This window comes from Photinus pyralis, unplaced genomic scaffold (genome assembly GCF_008802855.1).
Source record: "Photinus pyralis isolate 1611_PpyrPB1 unplaced genomic scaffold, Ppyr1.3 Ppyr1.4_LG3b, whole genome shotgun sequence".
Taxonomy (NCBI): Eukaryota; Metazoa; Arthropoda; class Insecta; order Coleoptera; family Lampyridae; genus Photinus; species Photinus pyralis.
The window spans coordinates 17256307-17282425 of NW_022170510.1; the positions used below are offsets into that span (position 1 = coordinate 17256307).

The following is a 26119-nucleotide window of genomic DNA, read 5'->3' on the forward strand; positions in this document are numbered from 1 at the left end:
GCTACAGGCTACTACTTTCTTTTTCTTATTTCTTATGGGCGCCATATTGGATTTTTACGGAACGAGATACAGGACAAAAAAGAAAAATAATGACGTGTCACACTATATTTTTACATAAATTTACAAGAAAAATTTCAAAATCCAAAGCTTTGCATTCATTTCTCAAAAAATATCCACGGGTAACTAGATCTTACTGATTCAACATGGCTATGATGGCGATGCATCAACTGAATTTCTTTTTTAGTCCTCTCTATCTCATTCTATAAAAATCCAATGTGGCGCCCATATTGAACTAAGGAATTAAAAGCCTGTAGCTTCTACATCTAGGGTGTTATGGAACTTCTGTTTCTGATTCTTCGAAAAAAAAAATGCTCATAGTGGGTGCTAACTGGAATCGTCCATTTCCGACCATTTTAAGCTAGGTAGGGAAAATTAAAACAACATTTTCAGTTTTTCCGCGATTTCACAGTTATTTTCAAAGGTTTTTCAAAAATTTCAAAAGCGTTTTTTTAATCACACAAACTTTCCCCTATTTAACCTACACGGTATCTCTCATCCTTACGGAGATACCCGTAAATTTGAACCACCCTGTACAGTACATATAGACGGAAAACAGTTTATTCTTTAAACGTTGCTTAAAATGATATAAAACGTCCGAACTAGGAAGCCAAAAAATTATTCCAAACCTTAAACGGGCACCTGACGTCTCCCGTTACAGATTGCGCCCCCTTAACCATGCTTGAAATTATGAACTCGAAAAAAATATTGTCAGGAGCTTTTTGCACCTAACAACGTAGGTAGTTTAAGGAAAAAACTACAATGTCGTTCAAATCGTTCTACCGTTGAGTGAAGGATTTAATTACTCAATGGTTCTACATCTATGTCATAACAGTAACTACGTCTAATGAAAAACAACAAATTCACTTCCATTTATGATTTTTCGTAATCGCCTATAAAATGTTTATGTATTTGTGTGTTATTTTATTGCGCACAGCGTAATAAAAATGCTAGGTACTTACTTCAAATCCACTTTTTTGTATATAAAAGCATTGAATTATAAAAGTAAGCAACGCGGACCGGGTCCTAATTTACAAGTGTCCTTGCTAAGAACATGTAAATGTACTTATTTCTCACTTTCGTAAACTATTTCATTAATTAAAATTTGGTCCGAAATAAACGGTCAAGTTGATGGCCAAGTGTGGCGCAATAAGCATTCAACTATCCAAGATTCATTACGGTCGTATTACTTTCAAGAACAATGTTATCACAACTCGTGGTTTGCAACGACAGAAATCGAAATTTGTCACGTACCGATGGTAATTACAAAATTGTTTTTCTAATATTTGCTTTTGTTACAGGAACAACAGGCAAGTTTCACGCCGGTGAAAATGACAGAAAACCTGCAAGGGATTGTGTATTCTGGTTTATGTGCTTAGTAATTAACCAGGAAGTTGATATCTAAAAGAACTGGGACCGTTTCCTGCGTATGAGCCGAGTGCTTGTTAGTTTATCAAATGACTTGTGGCAATAATTTTAAGTGACATTCAAGTAACTATAATATTCTAGTGAGTGTTCTCATTTGTAATGGCACAAGACACTGTGGACGCGACGCTCGAATGCCAAAATGTCGGACAAAGACGCGCTTCTATCGAAGTTCTTAGTTGCGAAATGCCGGATAGGTACAGAAAGGACCGTGGCAAAAGAGTGCTTCGAACTCTTTTGAATCGGCTACGTTTACGAAGATCGGCCAGCGTTGATATATCCGAGCCGGATCCCTCCTTCAAAGTGGCGTATCTTGGAAACGTTGTCACTGGGTGGGCTAAAGGTAAGGATCTCAAAAAAAAACAGAAAAGGGGAAAAAATACATACAAAAATAGAAATAACGCAAAAGGTGGATAAAGGAAAGGATTTCACTTAGACTCATTTGCAATTATATGAATTCGAAATTTATGGCCCTCACAAAATTGTTGTCATTGTGGTAAACCAAAGGTTTATCACATCATGATTCATAACGATTTGTTGTTAAACGCAACTCTCGGAAAGGTTTTACTTTTACGTGCCCGTCTGAAGCGAACCGGTTAGCTACCTAATTTTAATAAAATTCAAACTGGACCGCGGAAGTTTACCATTTAATCGTTGACAATGACAGAGGGTCGCGATAGGAAAAAGTATCTGATCCGTAGGAATAATGGGGAAACTGTCTTCACATTTTCTTTCCAAGAAACTTCGGTTACGCTTGGACCAAGGATCGGCCGTTTTGGGTTTTTGATCTATTTGAGAAACACAAGGTTATTTATAATCTAATTTTACATTGGATGGTGATTTTAGCGTTGTTTTATGGAACATATATTTCTTAATGCCCACGAACTGAGTACACATATACTGTTACTTATGTGTTGCATTTGAAAAAATCACAATGAATGTAAAAATAACCGACGATCGTGCATTGCAGTGTAGGAAACCATTAGAATCAAATTATAAAGTAAAATAAAAATAATTTTTCTTTTTCAATCAATGAAGCTATAAAAATTAACTATGGTCATTCAAACACAAAGGGCCAAAGCAGGTCGGGAAAGTTAGCACTATCGCTGAAAGCACTAACTACCGGACATGCGTCGATCATTAGCTCTCCGTTAGTGACTTTTAGTGCTTCATACTCGGCTTCATATCTTGCACCAGCAGACAAAGCTGTTTCCGAAATATAACACTGAAAGCACTAACAACCAGAACAGTGGCGATCGTTAGTGCTCATACACTCTACAAAGCCAGTACTTTTCACATGTTTTGACAGCACAGTCTCGACCGGTGTCATTCGCTCCTCCGTTGACGCTAATATATTTTATCGTCACACAAAGCGATTCCAAAGTATAGCTTTTATTCCCGTTCTCAATGCGGGTTTCTCCGAGGGGTTTCTCACAACGTTGAAGTGCAGTGTGTCTCATTTTCGACACTTTTCTAAAGTTCTCCGTTAGTACTATCAAAAAAGTAATATTGGTATTTGATTTTCAAAGTTTCTTTATAATGAGTGTTGAATATTATGCCATTTTCAAATTATGTATATATACGGGATCAGGTCAAAAAGTTACCGGATCACAGCTCACCATAGAAACCCATTAAAATAAATCAAAAAACCTTAAAGATTTTCTCGATCTTTTGGTGAAAGAGAAATTAAATTAAATTAAATACAGCCTTACTTAATAATGTTTAAAATCGTGTCCACCTTTTTCAATCACCCTGTACACTTGATTAGATAGTATATAATTCTTTAACTTGAATCGTTGCTTTAAAAGTAACCTACTATGAGTTTAGTAGTGATGAGACGGAAATAACGGAAGCAGAAGCGGAAACAGAACTCAAAATATTTTTTGCGAAAGCGATAGTATAGTATAGATCAACGAAAGCGAACAAAGACACGTCTGACGGCCGGCTCGGCTGACAAACCCCGCCCGCGACTTACGTCACGCGCCGCCCCGTTCGGCCAATCAGAGCGCTTCTCCACTTGCGGAAATAGAAGAAGAGGTCTGGTGCATCACTGATTTTTAGTGTGTTAATAGTGAGTCCGTCTGTAAAATGCAGTCGAAGTGACATTTTGCTTGACGACATTTTTGTCAGATGTTCCATTTTCTTTTCGTGAGTGCTCTCCTCTGATACTTGGTTTTTCGGTATTCTACATGATAACAGCCGAAATTTACGGCAAACGCGACAGTCACAAGCAATAAAATCGAAAAAGAGCGGTTCGAATAGATGGAGTGTACCATTGATACTTTTCCATGCCTTGAAAAACAATCAATCAGTTTGTACAAAGTCTATGTAGGAGAAGGCTGCAATAAATATGCATATAGACGTTTGTGCACCTTGAAATTGACATTAATTAAACATTAAAACATAAATAATAATTATGTAAAAAAATTGGGTGATAGAGGGGATCAAGACAAGCACTTTTTCCAAATAAACCGAGGGTCAAACGTGTTTCGTTCGGGAGCCATCCCCAAAGAAGTGGTGAAATTTGGATTTGTTCTTTAATTTTTTCTCAGCAACCATTAAGAGTTACAAAGATGGGTGGCACGTATTTAAATAGGTTTTCGGGTGTTCCTACCAGGAAACGGCGCACCCCTACTTGTGGGTGCGTAAAAAACATGAAAATCACGAATCGGGAATTATTTTTTGAAAATTCGAAAAAAAAAATTCCACTGCAATTCTTGGCCGGATAACGAAAATGGAGAGAATTCCACGAAATTCGTTTTGTACCTCGTTTTGTACATACTTGATGAGTTAAGGAACAAAATTGTCGAACAGTTTTTTTAAAATCACTTTTCAAACAAAAGTTAAACTCATACAAACAAATTCTTGAGATCTTAGAACTAAGAGCTTTGTTAACACATCAGGTAGGTAAACGAAAAAAAAATAAAATTTTTTTCCTATGGCTAATGCATAAATTACCCGACAATGAATAGTAAAACTTAATACCTATTTGCTAATACCAATTTAGTTATCTCTTATTACCTCATTTGTTTAACCAACACAAATGTTTATGACCCTGTAGTTTCGCATCTTCTCAAGTTATACACTTTTATATTTTTCTCGGTCAGTATTCAAAAAATAGTAATTTTTTTCCTCGTGTAAACCACCCCATTTCATCTCGTGGATTAACAAAGATACTAGTTTAGTATATCAAAATGAATTTCCATCATTAACATTTCTAGTTCTTGTGCATTAAAGTGCATTGTTCTTGTTTGTGAAGTTCATCGTTGCTGTAATAATCAGCAGCTGAACTGAAAAGATTGTGGTATCACTTCCGTTGGTTTTAAATGAGATGGTAGGTACGTACTCTTGCGTTGCGTGAGCATTTATCTCTCGTGAGAAGTTGTGCCTACTTTTATTCCTGAACTTGGATAATCCTAATACTGAAGTGAAGGTATACATATTAACAGTATTTACGCACTAATTTATGCACATAACTACTTGCATGCTCTACATAGTTCTTTTAACCTATTGTTACCTTTATGGCTTGGCTATAATTCGCTATAATGTAATTGTTATAACGGTCCAATTACCAGTTGAAATGATTATCTGAAATGAAGTGCAAGAAGGTGGTTTAGTTTCAGCAGTCCACATTTTTGGCGAAATCGTTGGCAGAAAGAGCTTGGTAAATGACAACGTTGCTTCCAAGTCGAGTTGTAGGCGTTAACAGTGCTACATATTAACATATTCTTATGATTGCTGCATGTTTGGGTATCATTAAATAATACAACCTACCTATACTATCCATTTAACTAAATTAGCATGCAAACAAACGGTAAACTTATTAATAACTGCAGAATGCAGAATTCAATTTGTGCTCAATTACTCAATATAGTAACAGGTATATGGGATTTATTATTATTCATTAAATAAGTAGTTTCGAAGCTTCCCAATAACCTCCTTACATTTCTTATGAAATTTAATCACTTTTCACAGTTTCATCGGCGACGTTCAAGGTTTACCTCATTTGCACAAAATAAAAAAAAACTGCTCGGTTTATTCGCCTCGCTGCACAAACCCAGAAGAATGTCTCGTCGACGTGGGTGAAATTGACGTCATTACCAATTCTTCGCACCGTTTAGTATTCACTACGATGTTTTTCATAAAATTATTTGCGAACACTACCTTGAATTTAGAGTAGGTGACAGTTTCCGGAATCTTACTTTTTCTTCGAGTTTTGCACCTCGGTTAACGAACGGTACCTGTAATGCAAATAAAGTTTGTGGATAATGAATTGACAACTCCTAATGTAATAAACTTTCAAGTATAGAGCAATTATCAGTAAATTGCTGTAGTTCAGACACCAGTTTTTCCAGAATTTGCGTATCTTCATTTAAGACAAAAGCAAAGTGTTCTATTTTAAAGAACTCTTTTACTTCGACTTCAACTAAAACCGGTTTATTACCATAATGTTAATTATCCGATTTGCTACTAAAATTGGTAAACAAATTTGAATTTTAAGCCTTGTGAAGGTTAATTACATACTAATAGAGAATTTTCATTATTTAATATTAAATTTCCATTCAAAAATCAGTTCTTTCTAGATGGGTCCACATAGAGACGAATTATATACAGTTCTATCGTTGAGTGAAGGAATTAGGATTGGATTTCTTCACTCAACGGTTCTATCCGGTTTTCCAGATCTTTTGACCATGTATCGACCGATTCTTTAAGGGGTTTTCTTAAAGTTCAACCGACAATAAATCAATTTTTAAACATCCTAAAAGGAAAAAGGTACTTATTTGAATTCCAAATTCAAAAATGTGACTATCTTATTTACAGTATCTTAACGGTAGTGATATCCCTGGATCGTCAATTCGGCCTAGTCTGCTTTCTTGGTTCCAAAGGGTTGACGAGAAAAATCCTAGGTTTCGCAAATGAATGCGGTGCGGCTCTGATTTTGAAAATCCCCCGCGATTACACCAAATTATGTAATCCGTCGAGAAGCAGAACGTCATTTGGGGCGCGTGCGACTGACTACGTTATGCAGTTCATTTTTAGCCAACTTTCCTAGTTTTCAGAGTTACAGAGTTCAAATACCGCCATAGCTTGAAAACTTCCGCTATCCGTATTCAACTAAAACTACACCGATCCGCGTAGCTTAGATGATTGTAGCTCCAACTTTGGCTACAAGGTGGTCCTAGGTTCGAATCATAGATAAGGCATTGCTGTTTGTGATTATATAGTGGGTTGAGTGGGAATAGTAGGCAACTAGGTGCTAATTAATTAGCTAACACTCCTCTCACTATAAAATAAAGACATTGAAAAAACTAGCTTTCTCTTTCGCAATTTATTTTTTGAATTTGGCACGAACCCTTCATTCGTACAGTTGGGAATTATCGTATCGCAATTTCTGCCTCGCATGGAACTCACTAAAAAATATTCTCCCGCTTTATAAGGCAAAAATCTCTGGCACTAATATTCATAAGTCCTTTCACAATCCAAAACCACCCCCGGTAATTTATAGGACAATTGACTTATCGCGGTACGACGCAATCACGCTACCGACCTATCGACCCTTAACGCAAAAACTGAATGGTTCTCTCTTGCACTTCGAGACGACCACTTTTTTATCCACTCGACGCGAACATTATCATGGCTTAATCTGTATATAAAACCTCTACCAATAGAATTAGATTGTTATAGCCAATCATATCCCCATAAACCCAATTGACGTATATAAATCTAGTCCGCGTTGAATTTTTCCCATAGATTCAGCAAACATTCGCGACACGCAGCACCCTGACAACGAGCGGATATAGTTCAGCAGGATCGTCACGTAATTCTAGCCGATTTCATCGCGCTCCGCGACTTTCTGGCGCCTCTAACTTTCGCACGCATTTAACTCGACAGAACCGTATTCACAAAACATTTGCCGAAAAATAGAACAACAAAATTTTAGAATTGTCCAATTCCACAAAAACCTCGCAATCCCACAAAATTCAATTCCAGACCTACATTGGAAAAAAGCACCCTTTTTACTTTAACGAGCCATATCTGAGTGAAGAAGAAAAATTGGAAACGTTTATTTCCATTTACAGATGTTAGAAACCCGTTTTGTCGAAAATAAATCATATTCTCTATGGTACAGGTAAAAATTTTATTGTAACAATTCATGTGTTGTTTCACACCTTGGACCCCAAAGAATTTATTAAAACGCGAACACCTTAAATCCAAATATGCATGGAAACGAAAAATGTTCGCTTGCGTATTAATACGGTAACGCCTTAAATCATTAAATCAGCCGTCCGATCGGCTCTTTCGGGCAATGTAGTTCTCTTTCTGCATAAACCCGCCAAGTATTAATAGTTTTACTTCAGCTAGCAACTCGTAGCGAATTTTGGAAGCAACCACGTTCGGTAAACTCGTTAAAAATGGCGGCACCGTCTTCTGTTGCGAGGCCAACGATTCTCCCACACAACGATCTCACAAATGGCGTATACAAAATCATAATACTCGCCTTGCCAGTTTGGCGGGTCCGTGAAGTTAGCAGCACATTGAAGGCACAAACGTCGAGACTAGGTGGGTTGGTTAGTGCTTCGTTTGTGCCGTAAAAAGTTTGCCAGCAAAACATACCGTTCGGAAATTATTTCGATTTTTAGATGTGCTGCTAACTTCGCACACTTTTGTCGGCACAAATCTCGGGACTGGGTGGATTGGTTAGTGCTTCGTTTGTGCCGGTTTGTGCCGTAAAAAGTTTGCCAGCAAAACATACCGTTTGGAAATTATTTCGATTTTTAGATGTGCTGCTAACTTCGCACACTTTTCGAAAATATCAATAAGAATCCCGTTCTCCCACCAGATTTTTACTTAAATACCTCGCCGGATCTCACATACGAAACGACCCTCCTTTTACGTCACCTGCTCGGCTTTTTGCAAAACGGAACTTCTGAGGTCTGTGAGATCGTCGCAATACTGTGACGTTGCGACTGTTATCTGCTTGAAACTTGAACATTTGTTTACCAGCAATGTAAATTTAACAATAACATCTTTAAAGCCTAAAGCATGCATCTTTTTGCAATTAATTAATTAATTAATTAATCTGATTGCCCAATATTTGAGGTTAGGAACGAGATTTTTGAAAAACGGTTTCACTGGCCTCTTGGATGTTATTTGGCTACTTTTTCATAAAGAAGTCATATCATTCCATTTGATTTTTTTAGGATTTTGGGTCATAGTGTCAAAACTAGCCCCCTGGCGGAGAAGGATTCAACTAAATTAACTATATTTTAGTTGATTCTCATTGCCCAAGGAATGCTCTTTTCGACCATACCAAATTTGTTAAAATCGGTCAAACGGTTAAGAAGTTAAAGCAGGTTATTGCAAAAACAATTGAACGCCCCACACCATCTTTGTTTTTGAAATAACTGAGTTTTGGTTTTTACGAAAATGATAGATAAACGGGTTCTCTTTAAAAATGTGAAAAATAGTATATTAAGGTTGTTTTGTTACCCAATAAATGAACTTATACATCACTGGATGGCAGCACGTGTACAAGTATTTACGTAGCCAGTTTTACACAGCACAATTTGTAATCTCACGTCCGCCTTACGCAGCACAACTTTTAAAGTATACTACTCTATGACAAGATATAGTACATATCGTCAGTAAACTATAGTCCATATGCGCAGCAATGTAACATAAATTATTAAATCGTAAATGAAACGTCATTTATAACGCGACCAATAGTTGTATTTAATAATATGCACCTGAAATGCAATGTAAAAATCCGTTTCCTACGAGTGAAAGTTTCTCAAAACCAGCCGTACGGAGTCAGCGGTTCTCAATACAACATCCGTTGCGCTATAAATGACATTTGATTTAAGACTTATAATAATATATATTGGTCAGCATATGGTGTAGGTACCTTTCTCAATATTTATACCTGAGAACCATAAATAATAAAAAATACACGTTTTGAAGCACCACGAAGCCAAATCAAACAAAATCTGGATTATCTCTATCTGTCTATCTGTCGGTATTCTCATTTTCAGGTAAACGACTGAACCGATTGGAACCAAATTTGGTACATATATGTTTAGAGCAGAAAAGCTTTTGGGTAGAATCACGCATGTGCAGATATGCCGGTAGTATAGGTAAATGCTGCGATAAGTTTGCCTTTACTAGTTAAAATTTCAAAAAAATAGCCGATTAAGAAAGATGATATCGCTCAGCTTCCGCATGACACATTTAATTTTTACTATGGGCCTTGTTTTTCTTTACTAATTTCAAAGAAATGACTATAAAGTTGGCACATTGCGCAGTATGCGTATGCGCGCATCTGATTTTTACCATATATGCGATATGTCGCCAAGCGGAAAACATATTCTTGGTAACGATTCTACTAGTTGTGTGTCCATTGGTAGGTAATAATGCATGCGAATATCTTAATAAATCAAGAGTTGTCTTCTGTACGTGCAGACCATGCGCATATTATGTTTTAAATGTAGGTACCAGGTTAGTAGGTATTGTTTCTAACAAGAAAAGAGATATAAAGGATGATGAATAATAATACCTACATAACTGGTTTTAACTTTACCAGCCGCTGGTCAGGCGCAGGAGCAAGCAATTGGTGTAAATTTTCTTGGTTCTTGGTTGTTACTATACCTACCCTAAGCTACCGAATGCAAACAGAACGAACTAAATATCTTGAAAACTGTAAGAGTAGATGCAGCTTCGAGTGGACGGACGGAGAAAGTGGCAATAACAGCGCCTTCCAACATGTATTGGAAAATGCGCTAGAACTGCCCTCTGCCATATTTGCTATGCGCACCACTTTTTTGTAAGACGAACATTTGGTGCAATATGTTTAGGTTATTTCAACGATGAAGTGCGCATAATTTTTTTTAAAGTCACACGAAGAAACTGTCCGCAATTGCAGTTCCAAATATAAAATTTTGTGGGGACCAGACTTTTCACACGCCCGTTTAAGGGTGCATCTTTGGAAATACAAAATTAGAAAGAATACATCCAAAATCCCAGATAGTCTTACTTGTTGTGTTCATAAGAAGAAAATGTAACTAGAAACGCAAATTTGGTACCGTTCGGGGGTGTAGCTCGCCCAAGACATAGATTTAAAAATCTATGTCCAAAGCGACACATTTTATCTGCGTCGTGCAAGTACTGGTTGCAATTTAAAAAATGTCCCTTTTTTTAATTAAAAACTTGTTTCCAGCCCCACCCCCATTCACCACCCTTAATCAAGTTCTTAGGGGATTGACATTTTATCTGTGGCATTATTAAGAGGTAAAAAACATAAGTGTTTTATGAGATCCGATTATCGCTATTGTGGTACATATCAGAGCCCCACTCTAGCCTCAATATTAGACCAAAAAATCCGATACAACTGAATACCGAACGATTCTCGAGATCTTCGCACATGCATCTTTTTTACAACGCAGGGATTGATTCTGTTCCACCAGATCAGCATAGCTTGTAAAACAAATTTTTGAATTAGCATTACTTTTACTTTTATACGAGGTGGGAGGTGCATATACATACAAAATTTCATTTAAATATAACAAATAAAAAAATTGGGATTGCTCAAATACAAAAGGGTTGCACATGCGCAATTTTTTAAAAATTCATCTACTAACACAGAAAACCGGATATTCATATGTTCTTTGTAACAAGAATTATAACAGAACCCTTTTTTGTAGGTTTGGGCAGTTTTTGGGTTGTAACTTTTTGGCCCGTTAGTCTACATAGCCGAAAAACAATAGAGACCTTTCTTATATCCTGAAGAACATGTGTGTCTATTTTCAAAGCGATCGGACGTTTCTACACAAAGTTATCGTGCACAGGGACAGACAGACGGACAGCAATACAAAATTATAAACGATCGCGAGGGTCGTTAATAATAAAATATTTCTATAAAACCCGAGGACCTTGATAAAACCAGAGCATTAAAAGTTGACCAATATATTATGTATATAACTATAAGTATTGACATTGATTATACACACTATAAATCAAGTGTATTGATAAGAATCCCAAAATAGATCATAATTCAAACACAAAGCCAGTTCAGGTGATGTATTGTATCATTGTATTTATAGGTATAAATACAATGATTGTATACCTGAAAATTTGACAGAGCAAGAATAAATGGTCTGTGGAATAAATTACAATCCTGTTTGTAGCATAATGTAGGACGTATCTAATTACGATAACAAACAAAACACCACCGTTATCTCTAAGAACAAGGTCAGTCTTTGGCGATAATATCCATGTGATAAATTGATGTAAGTATATTACAGGTTGCTATTCTTCGTTAATAGGTCACTGCGTTACCTAAACGTCCACACTGTATACAGACTTTAGCTACACGCTAACAGCGCCATCTTACACGAAATCCACAAATTAAATTACAGGAAAAACATGTGGAATTTGATGGCGGCAACTCACATTTTAGCGATCAGGGCACTAAAATGTACAAAACTTGAAAAATAAGTAAGTTTCATCCGAAACCAAAATACTACATCATTCTTCAGGGTACTACTTGTGACAAGACACTAATAGTTTGCTACACTATTTGATATTTATTTAGTGGTGTACTTTTAAAGATTACGTAATATTTTTTTTTCTTTTGTATTAATGCGAAATATGTATCTCATCACGTAGTTGTCTCAGATGAAGGTGTTACGAATTATCTTTTACGAAAAAAGTAAAAATATTTTGAAATTTGTACATTTGAAATTTGAATTTATATTAACCTCACATTTTGGTGTTAATCCCCTTAAGATACAAGTGTATAATCAAGTCTTTAAAGCACGCGCAACGAGTTTAAGGGCACGACGCAAAGCGGAGTGCCTTTAACGTTGCAAGTGCTTTAAAGACCAATTATACACGTGTATCTTATAGTATTTTTTATTATACCTGCAGTATAATTTAAAAATAGGAAATTCAATGAAATCATATTGACGTTATACTCGAATACATGTCTAATTAAGTGGGCTGGGTGTTCGTAATTTCACGATTGCCATGGAAATGTCACTTGACGTTTGCTTATAAAAATCGTCGTCTTTGTGAATAAAACGATTTCCGTTGAAAAAGATAATACACCGTCGATTAAATCGCTTGTTGTAAAATCTAAACAAACGTTGGTAGGTGTAAAATCTCAATCCAGTAAAGCCTATTATCAAGCATATGAAAAGTTGTTTCCATAGATGAATAGGAAGTTACTTACGAATTAAGTCTTAAATGCATCGATAATGCTAGCATATATGAAGGAAATGTCAAAGGTATTTAAATCTTTGATCTTTTGGTGCATTCATTCAAAACTTCACTTATTGCTGGGACTAAAAAGTTGACCAGATTTGGAAGCATACCCTAAATTACGCGCGTTTGTAAAAGCTTCAACCAAAGGATAGGTACCTACAAGCCAAAGAAATGTTCTGCATTTACAGAAAGCGACTTAGGAAGATTTTTTATTTCACCCAGATAACAGTTTCAAAAGTCATGCTTGAAGTATCGTTACTTAGCAACTTTAAAGCACGTGTGTTTTAAAGACCCTTTTTCGCACGCATTTGAGTGTTTAAAACGGAGATTGTGATTCAGGTATAATAAAAAAATTTTTTTAGTATGCGAAATTTAAACAAAATGCAATTTTAAAATTTAAGATGTCAGTTACGCCCTCTGTGAAAATATTTTCTAGCGATTCTTCATAATCGATTTACCCAATAATTTTTTTACCCCTAAGTCATATGACGAACAGTTCTCGAGATATGGCCGAGGAACAGTCTTATTGGGTCACCCGGTACAAATTTTGTTAACAAACCTTGCAAGAATATTTCATTTTGCTTGCATTTAGAATAAATAAACATATTTTGTAAATTGTCAATTTTAGAAAAGGAATATTTGCAATGTGTTTACGCATACCTTCCTGTGAAAAATAGATATCTTTTAAAGTATTTCACTTGAGCTACTTAATTTACATTTAAATTTATTATATCTCAATAGGTAGAATGATCATATCAAGGAGACGTCTATTTGCATCATTCAGACGTTCACCGATGATGTCAGGAACGTGTATTATTTTGGTCATTTTTGTAGATTACTCGACTATAAAATTGTTCCATTGTTTCCAATCTCTAATCAACCTGGATTTATAAACGTTCCAGAATTTTGATTTGATAGCACTAGAAGCTCAACACAAAATGGGAGTGAAAGTGGAACCCAGCAAAGCATCTTGGACAGCTAAACATTCCGCCAAATTCATTAAAGATGTTCGATTGGAAACGTTCATCACGAATTCAACCCGTGGTATTAATTTGGAAACGATTATACTGTACCTACCGTTGATGATATGATGGCTATCAATGGATCTTTTTGATGTCGTCAACAAAAATGTGCTTACGCATTTGTTTATTTTGTTAATTTAATTTTTATTTATACTTCACACTACTGTGGGGCATATACAGTTAGCATTTTAAGAGCTTTTAATTGGTCGATTATCTACATATCGCAGGTAGAACACACTACACGGAACGATAATAATTAATGGTGCAATTACCCAAACGAAAACCACTTAACAGATACAGATATCTCGAACTAATTTTATCTCTAATGAAGCAGTGTGATTATGATGATGTGTTCACGTACGGATAACCTTCGGTACGAACCGAATTCCCAAAAACTACTAGCATACGCCCATATTAAATCTGTCCATCATTATTCAAATATCAAGAAAGCTAATTGGCACATACTCAAAATACTATACATCTGCGGTGTTGTATTCGAATTAGTGTTTAGTCACAAGTAGTAGTAAACGCCTATGGTCCACTTCAAATTTCGACCCGCATCATACTTTCTAAGAAAAGGACTGAGTCTCTCGAGGATTGTATTTTTAGATCGATTGCCGTCAGGCATAAATTTTTTATAGGAGGTTTACCTGCCTCTAATTTAGTTGGTAGGCGTTTATAACATCTGTAGGTACTGAAATGTTCATTGCGTAATTTAAATGAGGATCTGTGTCAAATAAAGCATTTTTTTTATTATCGAATGTGGGAGTGTTCGAAAGGTTTCTGTCTGAATGCAAGTTTTATTGCCTTATTTCAGTAGTAAATGCCAAAACGTTCTGTTTTGAAAAAAACAGAGCGCAGTGCTTATTTCTATAATAGATACCTGCCTGCTTCAAATTATGTTGAATAAAAGTAAAAAATTTTTTGGGATTTCATCTGTCTTTATTGATTAAGAACTATCGTCAATAGCCGATCAACTGATTAGTCTCCTAATATCCCGACGTGGCCTTTGATCCAAATGAACCGTACATTTTGATTCCGCGAATGATAATTAACAACCTTAGTGTCTCGCTTAGTGTTAAAGATGACAAATGTATTTCGTATATCGGGAACTTATGAACAGTGATGATATATATAACGCATTTGTGTCAAATGTAGACATCAGCTAGGTAAATAAAACACAAGAAATGGGGAAGAGTGAAATTTAATTTAAAATGTTTATAACAACAAAAACAATCAAATTCAAAATCAATTCTGGGTTGTCCTCTCTTAATTACACGGGAATAGCTCTAGGGACTTCATTCCTTTCAAAAGCAATTGAAACCTTCGAGAGATATGTACTCACTTACTTCGCTCCAATTTGCATTTTACAATTTTTTTTAAAATTTAATTTAATAGTCAACCCGTACGACAACATAGGTGAATTTTATCTCACCCACATTGGCCAGGACATAACCTGTCTCATTACATAATACATGGGGTACAATACTTGCATACAAAGTAGGGTTTCGAGACTCATCACATAACAGTATTCCATATAGCATAAACAGTCAAATTATTCATGAGCCGATAACAATCATCGTAACTGAATATTAAAAATCGTACTTGAATTTGGAGTCACCTTCCTGCGAATTGTTAAAATATAAAATACATGGGAAATGTTATATAGCACCCAAAAAAGGTCTTTCATCGAACTGGTACCGGCGTAAACCTGCATGACCTTGCAGTTTTAAATTACCATAGGAAACTATGACGTCTTCGTAGCGTTTTCCGTTTTCGAGATGCGCATTTGTTATAATAAATAATAATGTTTCTTTATTAAGCAAAAATAAAACATAAGAAAAAAAAATAACAATTTCAAATTTAAAGAAAAATTGCTTAAAAGGTGGTAGATCGGCGACGTGAATTCATAATCCATAAAGAAAACAAAAATAATACTTATGCACAACAATAAGACAGAAGTCAATGTCTTTTTTTTAAATTGTAATAGGAGCAGGATGTAATAACTGTACGTAAATTTAATTATTTAATTGACAGTAATAGAAAGAGGTTGCTACTTTGCGTTGTCTTGCATACTCTACATTGTAATTTAGATAATAAATGTTTATGGGGAATAGAATACTAATTTCAAGTCTATATGTAGGTAGTTCAGTTTTTGGGGTCCCGCAAGGCTAATTTTTGCATCAGTATACTTGTAACAATAAAACGTGTTTTTTTTCTTATTAATAGTTATTGGCTCTAAAAGGAGCAGTTTTCCAATATATTTCCGTGCTGGTAACAGAATGCAGTAGAATTGATCTCCATTTCCGTCAAAGGCTATTGATCCACGTTTATAGTAAGTTATCTGGTTTTCTCAACCTTCGGCGATTCTTGTTCTCATGCATTTAACTGCCTAAAGTTGGTGACATTTCCATTAAACAACCCTGAAAGACAAGGGCGTGTGAATTGTGACAAACATTAATATTTACCCATAATGATTGCATCCGAAAAAAGAATATTTACATAACTTTTTAAGTTACTCGCGTACGTCCGCATCGCTTAAATTTGCAAACTTACACATTTTATTTATTCCATTGGCAACTTTCGATAATCAAATTAAGAAACATTCTTGGAATTCTTTTCCGTGTACCGTTAAGAACAAATAATCTCAGTTATTTTATGTCAATGGATTATTATTATTGAAATTTTATTCCGTAATTAAATTTGTAAAAATGTACCTAATTAACTTTCATAATTATACCTCTAACTTAATCGGGCAATCTTGGGTTAATCATGCAGAAAACGGAATGCTTGTTTTTCTACAGGATGTTGATTAATTTCGTATTGCTTACGAAAGTAGATAGATGTGGAAATGCTGGCAATTAGTAGTTGTTTCTATATTCAATGCATAAGTACGCTTGGTTTCAGACGTCATCTATTGCTGTTTGCTAAACCCCTGAAAAAAAAGTCAAATTTTAATGTGATTGATTTCGTGCGAATTGAATTGATCCAAATCGTAAAAGTATTTCGCCTGTTTTGTGTCGATTTGTGCGCCTTTGTCGGTTGGGATGATCCAACTTGATGCTCCGTCGGGGTAACACCAAACCTCCGTATTTATTATTAGCGTTGAATCTAAGACCAGTCTTAAAATTCACGTTAATTAAGCGCGCTTCATTTGACACCAAACCCACTCAAACGAATCATACTACAACACATTTAATTATACTCAGACTCACTTAATTGACCTATCGACTAAAACACGACGCTAGAAATCGAAGCAATTACTTTTACCTTCCTTGTAAAGAACTACATAGGTTCAGAAGCTACAGTTTCTCGTAATAAAGTGCCCCAAATTTATATCACGCCCCGATACCGTGCATTCATGTACCGGGTTGCCCTCAAAGCTGGTAGATCTGACAGCTGAAATGAGGGACTAGCATGACTGACGGGTATAGGTACTCCGCTACTGAGCAAGTAGAACGCGCTTCTTGTGTCCAATGTGTCCAAACGAAAATTATTACCCTAAAACTTATACGCAGTGCCCTCTGCGGTAGGGTTATTCTACTGCCCGCTCCTACCCGAGAGGTTATTTACCTATTATAAAAACTAACAAGAACAATTTCAATACTCACAGGAATGTACCGCTGCACCACCACGGGAAGAATGCCATTTCTAACAGGAACTGCGCTGTTGGACGATTATTTCAGGGCCCACAAGGCTAGTCGTGTTCAAGCTGATTTCGCAAACCGTGGCACCACAGAATTTACCGCATACACCCCACGCGCCAAGATTTAGCACCATGTGGTTTCTTTTTGTTCAAACGTGTACAAAATATACCCGGTCCGCAAATTTTCCTCAGATGATGATATGAAAAGCGAAGTAGCATCGTTTTTTGAAGCGCAAACAAATGATTTTTTTATGGAATGAAACAACTGGGGGGATATGATTAACACAAAATGATTAGAGGTATTAAAAATCCAGTGTACCTGATGATGGTCCAATTGGAGAAACGATGCGCAATTAAAGAGATATAATCATGATTTAAAGAAATCCAGAGAATTCCGATTACTTTCGAAGATATGCCACAGAAACCGAAATTTCCTGATTTCCTTTTTATTTTAGTTTCTTTCTTCTTTTTTTCTTCTTTCTTTGGACAGATACCAAAAAAACACTTTCTCTTAGCTACTTTTTGAGTTCTATAAGACACCAATGAGAGATTTTCAATACAACGTTTCGTTTCGGAGAAATCATCATCAACTTTAGTTTTTTATGTCCCGCAAAAAAATTACTTACTGTATTAAGTGGCATTTTTTATTAAGAATACAACGCTGTACCACACACTAAAAAAACAAAAGTTGGTAACAATGTTGGTTTCAACAGGATGGTGCTTCTGCGCACAACGCCATAGTCGTTCGAAAATACCTTTCGGACAAATTCTATTTTCCAAGAAATTGGTCCGATGGATATTTTCGTACGATTAGGGCGTTGTACGCGGGTGCACCGTCCTGTTTCCAACTTTTGTTTTTTTGCGTGTGCGTATGTCGTTGAATTCTGCATAAAAAATGGCCAGTGTGTACTTTTTTACAGGCCATATAAAAAAAAATGATCAAAGTCCTCGTGTGAGATCGAAGGGACTTCAGCGCATTTTTGTGTGGCAGATCAGTGTTTTATTAGCCAATATTGACTCTACCATCAATAAGATCTTGCCGAAAGCTACCACGTTCACTTTGTCGGTACCATTTTCTCACTTACCGTGCACTCGCAATTCGCGTTTGAAGTTTTGACTCCACCATCATTAAAATCCTTTGGGGGTTACCATATTCCCTTTGTCAACACCCACTTATGATCACCCGCAACAATTCGGATTTGAAGTTTCGATTCCACCATCAGTAAGATCTCGTCGGGGGTTACCACATTCCCTTTGTCGATACACAGTTCCGACGTCCCGTTCATTCGTAATTCACATTTTGGTAGATTTCGCTAAAATCCCGGCATAAAATCGTATTCAACTTTTGGGTACTTCACATAGCTCGACCTTCTATTAGTGACACGCGAAAGAGAGACCGCGATTCGCGCTGTAAGAAACTTTTGGGCGCCCAAAGTCGACTACACCTCGAAGCGCGTCGCGCAAAAGGTGGTTTATTTCGCCCCTAGGAAAAAAAAACAAAATTCCGCCACGCAGGAGTTGTGCGCGTTGACAAGATCTTCCCGACGACACCAATGTGAAAACAATCGGAGAAAAACTGTAGAAGAAGATAGATAAAAACTGAAAAATCTCCAGGTTAGTATAATACGCTCGGGGATGGCGTCCAGATGTCGTCGACTCCGAATCTTGTAGCCCCATCCCTAACGTTCATAATTACACGGCCCCGATAGTTACATGTACACTCCTTGTCTTTTTACAAGCGTTTTTCTACGGGCGCGCATTTACTGCCAGCCAGCCAGCCAGCCAGCCAGCCAGCCGACCAGCCAGCCAGCCAGCCAGCCAGCCAAAGTGAGATTAAAAGCTACTTTTTACAAAAAAAATTTTTTGCAAAAATGCGCTAATAAAGTTGATGATGATGTCTCAGCAACAATAGGGAATACCTACTCTCAAACAAAATAGGAGTTCCTGGCTCGTTTTCGAAGTTAATACTGAAATACTTCAACTCAAATGCACTGTTTTTGACTCAATACAATGTGTACTTATTTTACGGGCCATGTACCAAAATAAAGTTGATTATCATTTCTCCGAAACGAAACGTTGTATTGAAAATGTCTCAACGGTGTCTTGTAGAGCGCAAAAAGTGATCAGAAAAAAATAAAAACCAAATCGGTAAATTTCGGTTTTTCTTCGGAAGTAATCGGAATTATATGGTTTTCTTTAAAGCACAATAATAACTCTTTAATTGCAACTTTTCTCCAATTTCACCAATGTCGCATCTTCTATGATTTCGAAGATCCCCATGATAGACATCCTTATCTTGGACACAGTGTATATTAATTGATGGATTTTTGTATTTGTCTTACAATTCAACTCACATATGATGTAACCAATAGCATGGCATTATTTTTTAAATACCGACCAATGAGGATCAGATTAGGTGGAAATTCTATTAGTGGAACATATTTCCAAATCGGAAATACCACTCGGAAGACTTCGTTCAAATGTCGTTCCCTTTCGTTAAACTTTTGATGGCCTTTAATCTCGTCTTTAATACTCGTAGTTAAATTCTAAAATTTTACATTTCGTTCAATAAAACTAAATCAAACATAAGTGAGGACAGTTATAATCATTATTGACAGTACAATTATCATAAATCACAGAAAATGAATTTCGAGTTTGGTTCAATTGACCCTGGCCAAAATGATTTCGTTGGCTGTGCATTAAACAACAAACAACAACAACAACCAACATTAAATTTGTTTCATAATGTGAGGATTTATTTACTGAGTTAGCGGCGAACTACTCGTATATACAAGCAACACAACATCACAATGGGAATTTAGATTTATGTTTAATTCGCCATTCATTGATTATTATTCTTTTACAAAAACGTTTATACTCGTACAATTATTAATACGGATTGGTTTTACAAATTCATGGCCAGCTGCTAACATTCCTATTTTGAAATAACTATACTTTGTTTATAGTAGTATTACCATTGAGGTTGAAATATTAGTTATTGAACTCCAACAGTGTTGCAACGATAATCCATTCATTAACTATGCATGCAAATAGATACTATGGTAAATTAAACAGTACCGAAAAAACAATTGGGTATTGTCTGAAAGCAAAGTTTCTATCTACGAATATTCAAATAAATCGTTGATTTCTTCTTTCATGAGTCATTTGCATCCGTGGAGGAAAGGTGTTGGCTAATCCTGCATACCGAACGTTTATATTGTTTCGAGATTTCTAAAACATAAAGATGCGGTGTTCTCACCTAAGAAATTACCGACATTATACGATTACTAAATGCTGTTTAAGCCATAAAAATTTCACAAATGAATACGTTATCTTGATGCAATAATGTGTAATGTAAACTTATTTAATAGGGTTACTTTCACCATAGTGAAAAATTTTCCACGCCGTTCATTTCTTTAACGAGACTCGCATAATTTTGGAAGATATTACCGGAAACGAGAAATTCAAAAAGCTAAATACTTTCCAATCATTACGTATTTTGTGCACGCCTCTGTGCTATTCAGAATTGGCAATAGTGTAGGTAATTATAATCTTAATTGATTATAATTACCACATGGAGTCAATCGTCTTTTGTGAGCATATTAACGATCTCTTATAACCCATTCTGTTGGTACCTACACTGCAAGTTGATTACTTTTTGTAGACGTAGTATAACGAACCAACTTAGAATAAACAAATTGGTAGCCTATTCTTAAGTTTATGTAACAATTAGGTAATTGAAAGTTCTTAATTAGGGATTGTTTTGATTACAGGTGATGGTTGTGTAGAGAAACCATTAGCAACTTTATGGCGCAATTACACCCAATCATCGCGACCTGACGTATGCATGCTGCTGACAGTCGGCGGTGGTGGTTTAAAAGCGACCACAAAGGATCACGGCTTAACGGAGTATTGGGCGAATAGACTGACGTTTTGTGCCGCTCCCTCGCATTTCCCTCGAATATTTTGCTGGGTGTATCGACACGAAGGAAAACGCCTCCGCCACGAATTACGATGCCACGCCGTTTTATGTTCATCATCCGCAACTGCTAGTCAACTTGAGGGGAACTTGAAGAATTCATTGCGTTTGGCACTGACTGAGTTTAAGAAGGATAAGGTTTCAAGGCAAAACGCTCGGTTATCGCTGGTCAATTCGATTTACGACAATCCTTCTATGCCCATAAGAAAAATTCTTTTAAGCACCGGGTCGAACAACTACCGTCCACCTTTAGAACGATCAAAATCTGCACCAAAGCTCGTTAGCATCGAAGAAAATTTGGAGGAGGAAGACGAACAGTTGACGCATTCTTCTAAGAAGAAGCCGCCATTACGTTATTATGAAAGTGCTAGCAATCTTTTTGAAAGACGAACAAATTTAGCATATAGTGAACAGACTGCAAATAGTGTACTTACCAAAAAAGAAAATGTCTGTGATAGTGTTGTGGAGGAAGTTTCGGACAAACGTAAAGTGACGTTTAGTGACAATACCGTTTTTGATGATAACTCCGACCTTTCCGTTGACGAAAAGAGTAATCGTATCTTGGAGCAACTTGCTCAAGAATCGCTGTCGAATGAATTTGTTGAATCTTGTAATGATACTTTGGAAAGGAACTGGTTTGGAAATTTAACGATAGCTACTAATTTTACCACGATAGATAGTGACGAGGGCTCTTTGTCGAGCGGGTGCGAATCCGCTAGTACGGTCACGTCAGAAATTGAGCAATCTTCTTTTTCTACAACAGAAAAGGAGCAGGACGAGTCAAATGCGGAGACCTCCAATTTGGAGTATAGGATGGATTCTGATTTTAAAGTTGGCGGTATACTTTTAAGTAGAGGCCGAAGTTTAGAAAAATTAACCGGCGTAGAATATCCAAAGTTCTATGGACTGAATTCTAGCTTAAGTACATCAAATATTATGAACGAGGAAGTCTCTCTGGTACCTGTTGGTGAAAGTCAAACTGATTTTAGTTCATTAAAAGTGTACAAAAAACGATCTTGTTCCGATTCAGGATTGAATGTAAACATTTATTCAGTTGATACGCATTTAACCACAGAAACAAACGACGAAGAAAACGTTCAAGATGAAGGTTACGATGAAGTAATAGACTGCGCAAGTTCAATATCTAACATTGTGTTAGTTTAATTATTAACTTTTCCTGTATATAATTTTTTGTGTAAATTGTTTATTAAAATGTAGATCATTTATTTTAAAATATCCTTTATGTGATTTAAAATTGTGTTGTAATTTATAACCAATTAACATTGCATAATGTTACCATATCAGATGAATGCACATTGCATGCAATAGAATCTACTACGTTGCGTATTTGTTTCGACGTCCTTCCTGGGATTTTTAAGCAAGTTATTTTCAAATCAGAACTTAGATCGTCTTAGCGAAAGTTTCACTGGCTATTTGGGGCGATGACCTGTCAAGGTAATCTTTTTGCAAAAAGACAAAATTATTCAGTTTGGGGCCAAAGCACAATAACAACCCTGTTTACATTTTGGTCAAGAAACAATGTTACCCTCATGTACGATCGGCGACCATTAGGGTAAAAAATGACTTCCACTTTTTTTACGTTTTGAAGCACCAAGAATCTGAATCAAACAAAATCTTGATGATGGCGGTCCGTCGAACTATCTCTCTGTGCTCTTATTTTCGGCTGAACCGATTAGACTCAAATTTGGTACACATATTCTTAGACATAAAAGGAAGAATATGCGTAGTGTGTCAAAGTAACAAAAAAACCGCCAATTTTAGACATTTTTCCATATTCATGTGGCTGAACTGTATTGCATCGTGCGGGTGGTATCTGTGCTAGCCACACCAAATTTTTTCATATCCGTCATTTGTACGGTCCGTAGTGAAGCTTCATTTCCGTATAGTATCTACATATTCCAACAATTTTAACGTTTCCCAATTGCTCTTTTAGACACTCATTTTCAACAGTGAGCTACTTTTTCATGACTGAATCTATTCAAAATGTTTCGTGAAATAACCCACAGGATTGTTTGCATCCGCACGATCTGTCGATCATGACACATTTCGTCAATTCGGCAAATTGGTTATTGGAACATTTTGAAGTGTAGACGTACGTCCGTTTTCCCATCGAGCACCACCACAAACCAACTGTAAATCTCTTTATGCTCGAGTAAAAAACCGACAGACATCGGCTAGCTACGAGAGTGGGAGCGGTCTACGTACGATCGCGAGCAGAATTCCCAACGCGTCCCACTGGACGAATTTTTAGTTTCAGTAACGGCCGCTGTTAACAGTTCGATTCGCCAATGAGTACTCGGGTCAGACAATGAGCGTGCTTACTACCCGTTACTGTTTCTATAGACGGTTTCGGCTAAGTTTGAGCTTGAAATGATAAAACGGAAGAAAGTTCTACCCGCAAGGATTTTTTCCTTAAGCATCCTCCCGAGTCCTCGTGCTCTACCGAGTCTTTACGCTTTACCGAGTCCTATAGAGCGCATGCGTTCGGCGCTACACCTGACTATTTACTTACGTTGCTCATTTACAAAAACCAAGTTAAGTTTAATAGTTGAGTGAAGATGGCGAAACGACAAGGAAATGGTTTTTCACACAATCACAATACTAACAACTTAAGCAAATGTTACAAGCAATAATTTCTAAGGGTTTTTAATGTAGGCATTATGAAATGATGCGTTGTGTACATTTCAGGTATGTAGGTGTAATTAACCCCCAATATATTACTTATTATATTCATCAATATACCTACAGTGTAGTTGGTTTTTGTAAGGTCTTCAAACTTCCCTTTCCACATTTCGAAGTCACTCGCTTCACATTCTACCTCTAACTTGAACTCCATAACTGCATCATCAATTGTTTTCACAATTTTAATCGAATACGTAAATTCTTTCGGAATAAACTATTGAAAAAAAACGGATAGATATTGGTAATATTTAATTTTCTAAGAATATAATAAACACTGGTACTTGCCTGTTTAACTAAATCTTCCATATTCAAATCAAAAACTAAATACGAGTGAATTCTAATAAATTACTGACAATCAAAGACCACGTTTTCCCGCCACTACACAACAATACAAAACGAACACACATGGGCAAAACCGCAAAGTACGCAACCGTTCTATAGGACTCGGTAAAGCATAAAGACTCGGTAGAGCACGAGGACTCGGGAGGAAAAAATCCTTGCGTTCTACCCCTAGTTTTGTTTATTTCTACCAGTGTCGCCACACATATCGCAATATATCTCCAAATTGATTAGTTATTTTTACAATATTGCCATATAATTGGTAATTTATGTTTATAGCAATATAACCTCACAAAACATTCGCATAACCTCATTTATTCGTCTTCTGTCTTATTATTTCCTGGTCTTTTCTCAACTCAACTGTACACAATCCTTCTTGCTCAAGCTCCTTTCGATAGGGACAGTAAAACAACCAAAAGTCCTGCAAATCGAATTTCCTTCTCAAATTTGAAGAAAAATCTTGACTATTAATGTGCGCACTCACAAACTGCACAATGTCAACTTTTTCATTTAGGGAGATCTGTTTTTGAAATTTTAACCACTGATGTTTCTAGTAAAGACAAACATATCGTATTCGTATAATAGTATAAATCATATATGCGCATCACAGATTCGGCATGGTCAGCATGGCATGGCCAATTGTTTAACTATAATAATTCTTGTGTTACAGTGTTAGGTACCTATAGCCTTTCGGGAAGTATGTACTGATCTGTGCATGGAAAATGCGATAAAGTTACTTCGCCTTAGGGCGAAAATCTTTTTCTTGTTATTTTTGAAAGTAGACTATTTTACATTTTGCAACGTAGAAGTCTGTATGTTGGATCGACAATTTTTCGAAATGTTTAAAAGCAGGTTTGGTTTTTTGGGCATATGATATAAATAAAGTTTGTTTTTAAATCTCCATACAGATCGTTGTCTCCATTTCTGTAGACAAACGGTGAGTCACGATTGATTATTCGCGTGATGCCTTCCTCATCCCTAATCGCCTTAAAGTTTGCACCCATTTTTACCTTAACCGTCCATATATATACGATCCTGGAAAGAGCAGAACGCATTTTTGCGCAATTGTTTTTTTTACGGTTCGCGAACGGCAACCGTCTAAAGACAAACAAGTGAAATGTGTAGGTAATCGTGAAACGATATGTACGTAAGCGCATTACAACAACGTTTTGTTCCATATTTAAACTAGACAATTGTATGCAAATTTTATGTCCAAAACTTCATTTCTTGACAACAAGATATAGATTCAAAATTTTGCCAATCAAATCGTTAAGTACAACGATTTTTGTCCAAACGCACGCAAACAAATTTAATGACACATGAGGTTGTCTGAAATGTCATTTATTATTCAATTACCAGATACAGATCCCAGAAACCAGATCTAAATTTTCTGCGCATTTGTGGTTTTGGAATGCTTTTAGGGGAATTGTTCTAGAATCATTTTGCAATTGGGGTGTCCATCTTCACCTCTTTTCCAGCCCCATTGTTCGGAAGGGAGTGATTTCTCCAGCCACTGCTGAACTTGTTTATTCAAGTTTTTTACAACCCCAACACCTGACGCAGTTATTCAAGCTGGGGAACAGATGTTACTCCATATGTACCAGACCCCAGCGATGAAAATGACCTTGATCGCCACCTTATTTACAGGGTATTTGTTAAGTCAACCACCAAACTTAAACCAAATCTTCC

The 26119-nt window shown here is 36.3% G+C and overlaps 1 protein-coding gene across 8 annotated transcripts in view; it reads left to right on the forward strand.

The window, feature by feature from the left end:
• The window catches only part of LOC116166350, a 78635-nt gene extending 56022 nt beyond the window's left edge, over nucleotides 1-22613 (forward strand). For 2 of the 8 annotated variants that reach the window (XM_031481306.1, XM_031481302.1), the window contains exons 2-3: nucleotides 1359-1825; nucleotides 21183-22613. In XM_031481306.1, coding sequence (XP_031337166.1) covers nucleotides 1585-1825; nucleotides 21183-22552 — 1611 coding nt within the window. In that variant the 5' untranslated portion in view covers nucleotides 1359-1584 and the 3' untranslated portion in view covers nucleotides 22553-22613. Of the gene's footprint in view, nucleotides 1-1048; nucleotides 1826-21182 lie in introns of those variants that run through there. The other 6 variants (XM_031481303.1, XM_031481304.1, XM_031481299.1 and 3 more) reach the window with 6 other exon arrangements.
• The last annotated feature ends 3506 nt before the right edge of the window (nucleotides 22614-26119 follow it).